General features: G+C 51.2%; 1 protein-coding gene across 1 annotated transcript; it reads right to left on the bottom strand.

Annotated features, from left to right (window-relative positions):
- Positions 1 to 352: 352 nt before the first annotated feature.
- Positions 353 to 2,097, bottom strand: ANAPC13 (anaphase promoting complex subunit 13). The gene is made up of 2 exons (XM_009069801.1): positions 1,981 to 2,097; positions 353 to 636 (listed from the first exon to the last, which is right to left on the bottom strand). Exons 1-2 carry the CDS (start codon positions 2,077 to 2,079, stop codon positions 511 to 513), a joined length of 225 nt encoding a protein of 74 aa, XP_009068049.1. The 5' UTR covers positions 2,080 to 2,097; the 3' UTR covers positions 353 to 510.
- Between the last annotated feature and the right edge of the window lie 1,324 nt (positions 2,098 to 3,421).

Here is a 3,421-nt window from a genome sequence, read left to right as displayed (position 1 = left end):
TTCTTCTCCTCTACTCTGCTCTGGTGAGACCCACCTGGAATACTGCACACAGTTCTGGTGCCCCCAGCGTGAGAAGGACATGGAACTAAGCTCCATTGCAACCCCTTACCAATCTATGAACCTCTTTGGGTTTTGTACACTGAACTCTAGACAATGATCCCACTGCCAGCTCTGAAATCATTAACAACTTGAGACGGTAAAAACTTCACTTTAATCATGTGTAGAAAGCATTTAAGATCAGAATTGGCACTGACTTAAGAACAATTTAACAGAAGACTTGCAAAAAAATCTGACAGAAGTGAAACATTCTACTCTTAGCTCTGAGAGCCTCTGCTATTTCACACTCATTGGAGAAGTGTTTTAAACTGGTCACTGGGAGCAGACCCACTGCTGGAACCTGAGAGTTTCTGAAATGTTTCCTCCTTGGAGCAGCTTAGGGCAGTGATGGTCAGCTGGAAAACATGTTTATGTTGCACTCATGCACCTGCTGCACGAATTCTCACTGAGTCACTAGTTTCCTGTGGGTGGGACGTTTTCATGGAGGTACTGGAGAGCCAGATCTGTCCATTTCATTTCTTGCTCTTTCACAGACTCGGTGGTGCCTCCGTTGTCTTGCTCTGGTTCAGGGAGCTCGTTCTGAGAACAAAACAGAGGCACAGTGTATTCCACATGTAATATGCTTCCTGAGAGGAGCAGCTTGTTCAGACTTTGTTTGGATAGATGCAGAAATGCACAAATGAGACCAGAGTGTGCATCTGAACAATAAACATCACATGTACTGATTCACTTCCCAATATTACTGAGCTTTGTTATGAACAATGTTCTTTTCACAGGAATGTGGTGCTTAATCTGAAGGGTAAATTGGTTTTCCAGGACCCTGGGGCCTCGCTGTGCACTCAGACTGCAGTGGAGGAGGAGGATATACAGCAAATGCAAAGCGAATAAATAACAGTACAATGCAATTATTCCATTGCTTGTTTGCAATGTGTTTCTGCTGCTGCCAAGAATACAGATCCTGCAGTTGTTACAGCTGTTATTAAGACAACTGGTTGTGTAACAGGTTACTTTGCTATGGCAGGTGAGGAATCCTTCCTCTCTCCAAGCTGGACTCAGGTGTGGCTGTGCTGGACCAAGGGTAGAAGTCAGAACTCCCTACCAGGTGTGATGCAGAGCTGCTCATGACACAGTGAGGAGGAAGGATTGTTTGAGACTTGTCCTTCCTTCTATTACTGGTTCTCTGTGCTGCTGTCCTGGTGCAGTCACACCAAGTGTGTGCTATTCTGCCAGGTACCACTGGTGCAGGAATTATGAGTTCTGGACCTCTGGAAATCCCAGCATGAGCTAAACAGTGTTTCAGTTTTGCAAACAGTGCATGACTCCAGCCCATGAGCTCCCAGGAATCTCTCCTGTGAGCACTGGTGCAGATAACTCAGGTCAGGCTCAAACACCACTTTAGAGCTCTGGGCCGAGTCCTGCTGCAGGTGCCAGTTCCTGCACTGCTATCCTTAAACTGGCAACAGCCAACACTGGAGCTGGAAAAGACTCATTAGGAAGATGTTTGAAATTTTTTCTGCTTCTTTTAATGGAATTTCAGGAAGTGGAAGTAAAGTGTAACCAAGACTGCGACTGTCAGAATGAGAGTGATACTCTCTGTTCGCCAAACCAACTGGTAAACCACTTCAAACACCAGGAATATGAAGGGGAAGCAGAGAGAAAGGATGATTCTACTTCTCCCTGATGGCAAACCCAGAACAGTGTGATGGGAAGGGCACTCCAGTTCTGAGAAGATTCAGCAACTGGTCAGGGGGAGGGGGACAGAAACCCCCACATGCACAGAGGACAAGGAGAGAGTCAGACCCACCCCAGGAGCCTTTTGCACAGAGTAGCTGCACCATGAGCAATCCTCTGTGCTGCTCCTTGCAAGGGGCTGTGCTAAACACAGCAGCCTAAACTCAGATTGATAAGTAGCAGTTCACCTACCAGAGGGATAGCCACGTCCTCATACGGCAATTTATCTTCCCTCCAGGCATCATCGATCAAATCCAGGATCCTGCCATCCCTCTGCACCTCGCTGTCCATTGTCTCAGAAGGAGAGCAGCTAGGGCTGGGACACAAAGCACATGCTGTTCCTAACATCCTCCAGCCAAGCAGCTGCAGTTTGGTCTATGGGCTTGCTCCAGTTTTGATGCAATTCCTAGGACGCTTAAACTTTTATGGAAAACCTTGATTTTCCTAATCCACTGAAAAAAAGGAGTTACAACCACACTAGAAGTACTTCACCCGAGAACTCTAGTCAAAGTGAACTGCACATTGATCTGCATCAGAGATGAATATACAAAACTAGCTGGTTATTATTGATATTTACATGTGTCTGTATCTACTGACACTTCAGAGTGAGGATGAGGACCTGGAGCTGCCCTGTCCCCTTTAACTCTGCCCAGAACCCTTTCAGTCCTGTGCTGTGCCTTACCCACACCTTCACCAGAGTGGGAGAGCAGAACAAAGGACTTCATGGCACCCAAAATGCTCCCAGAACCTCAAGTCCAGGAAACTGGGAAACAGAAGAAAAATAGGACCTGTGTTCCAGCCTCAGCTACTGTGGTCATTCCAGGGATCTCTTGTGAGTGCTCTGCCCTCCCTAAGTCCTCCCCAAGCACTCGCTGCTGTGTGACCTCCCCCGTGCCGGGGAGGTGACTGCAGGTGATCAGTGAACACCAGAGCCAGGCCTGGGGCTTGGCTTGCTGTTACACAAACACCTGCTTGGCTTCTGGAGTGTACAGGCACCACTTTGGCTCTCAAACAGAGAGCCCAGCCCAGAGACAGCCCAGCAGGGTCACACTGCTGGCCTGGGCGATGGGGACAGGGCTGAGCACACTCCAGTCCCAGGGGATGTGATCCCCTGCCCCTCGAAGCCACTGGAGCCCTGTGGTGTCCTCGGGTCCACCCAGGGTGATCCCCTCGTCTCGCCTGAGGTCCTTCTGATGTCCCTGCAATGTCCCCCACGTGTCTCGCCCGGCATCTCCTTTGTGTCCCTGCAATGTTTCTCCTGGTCCTCCTGCAATGGCCCACCCTGGTGTCCTCCGTGTCCCCCCAGTGTTCTGCCTGGTATCCCCACGCTGTCCCAGTTTCCCGACCAATGTCCCCGTGATATCCCCACCATGTCCCCCTGCTGTTCTCCCAGTATCCCAGCGCTGTCTCCCCCATGTCCCCGCGATGTCCCCCGCGTGTCCCTCCCGGGGCCCCCAGTGTCCCCCTGGTACCCCCCGGGGTGTCTCGCCTGTCTCAAGCACATCCTCCCCGGTATCCCGCCCGGTGTCCCCCCGGCTGTCCCCGCGTGTCTCTCCCGGTCCCCCCGCGATGTCCCCCCGGGTGTCTCTCCCGGTGTCTCACCCGTGTCCCCCCATGTCCCCCCACGCCGCCC

This window comes from Acanthisitta chloris, unplaced genomic scaffold (genome assembly GCF_000695815.1).
Source record: "Acanthisitta chloris isolate BGI_N310 unplaced genomic scaffold, ASM69581v1 scaffold32162, whole genome shotgun sequence".
Taxonomy (NCBI): Eukaryota; Metazoa; Chordata; class Aves; order Passeriformes; family Acanthisittidae; genus Acanthisitta; species Acanthisitta chloris.
Note: the sequence above shows the minus strand (reverse complement) of the source record. Positions and strands in the feature narration are given on the sequence as shown.

Excerpts from the sequence above, each read along its gene's own strand:
- ANAPC13 (XM_009069801.1), bottom strand. The coding sequence starts at position 2,079 with ATGGACAGCGAGGTGCAGAGGGATGGCAGGATCCTGGATTTGATCGAT. Across the intron at positions 637-1,980 it reads AGGACGTGGCTATCCCTCTG|AACGAGCTCCCTGAACCAGA; the intron begins GTAGGTGAACTG and ends TTTTGTTCTCAG.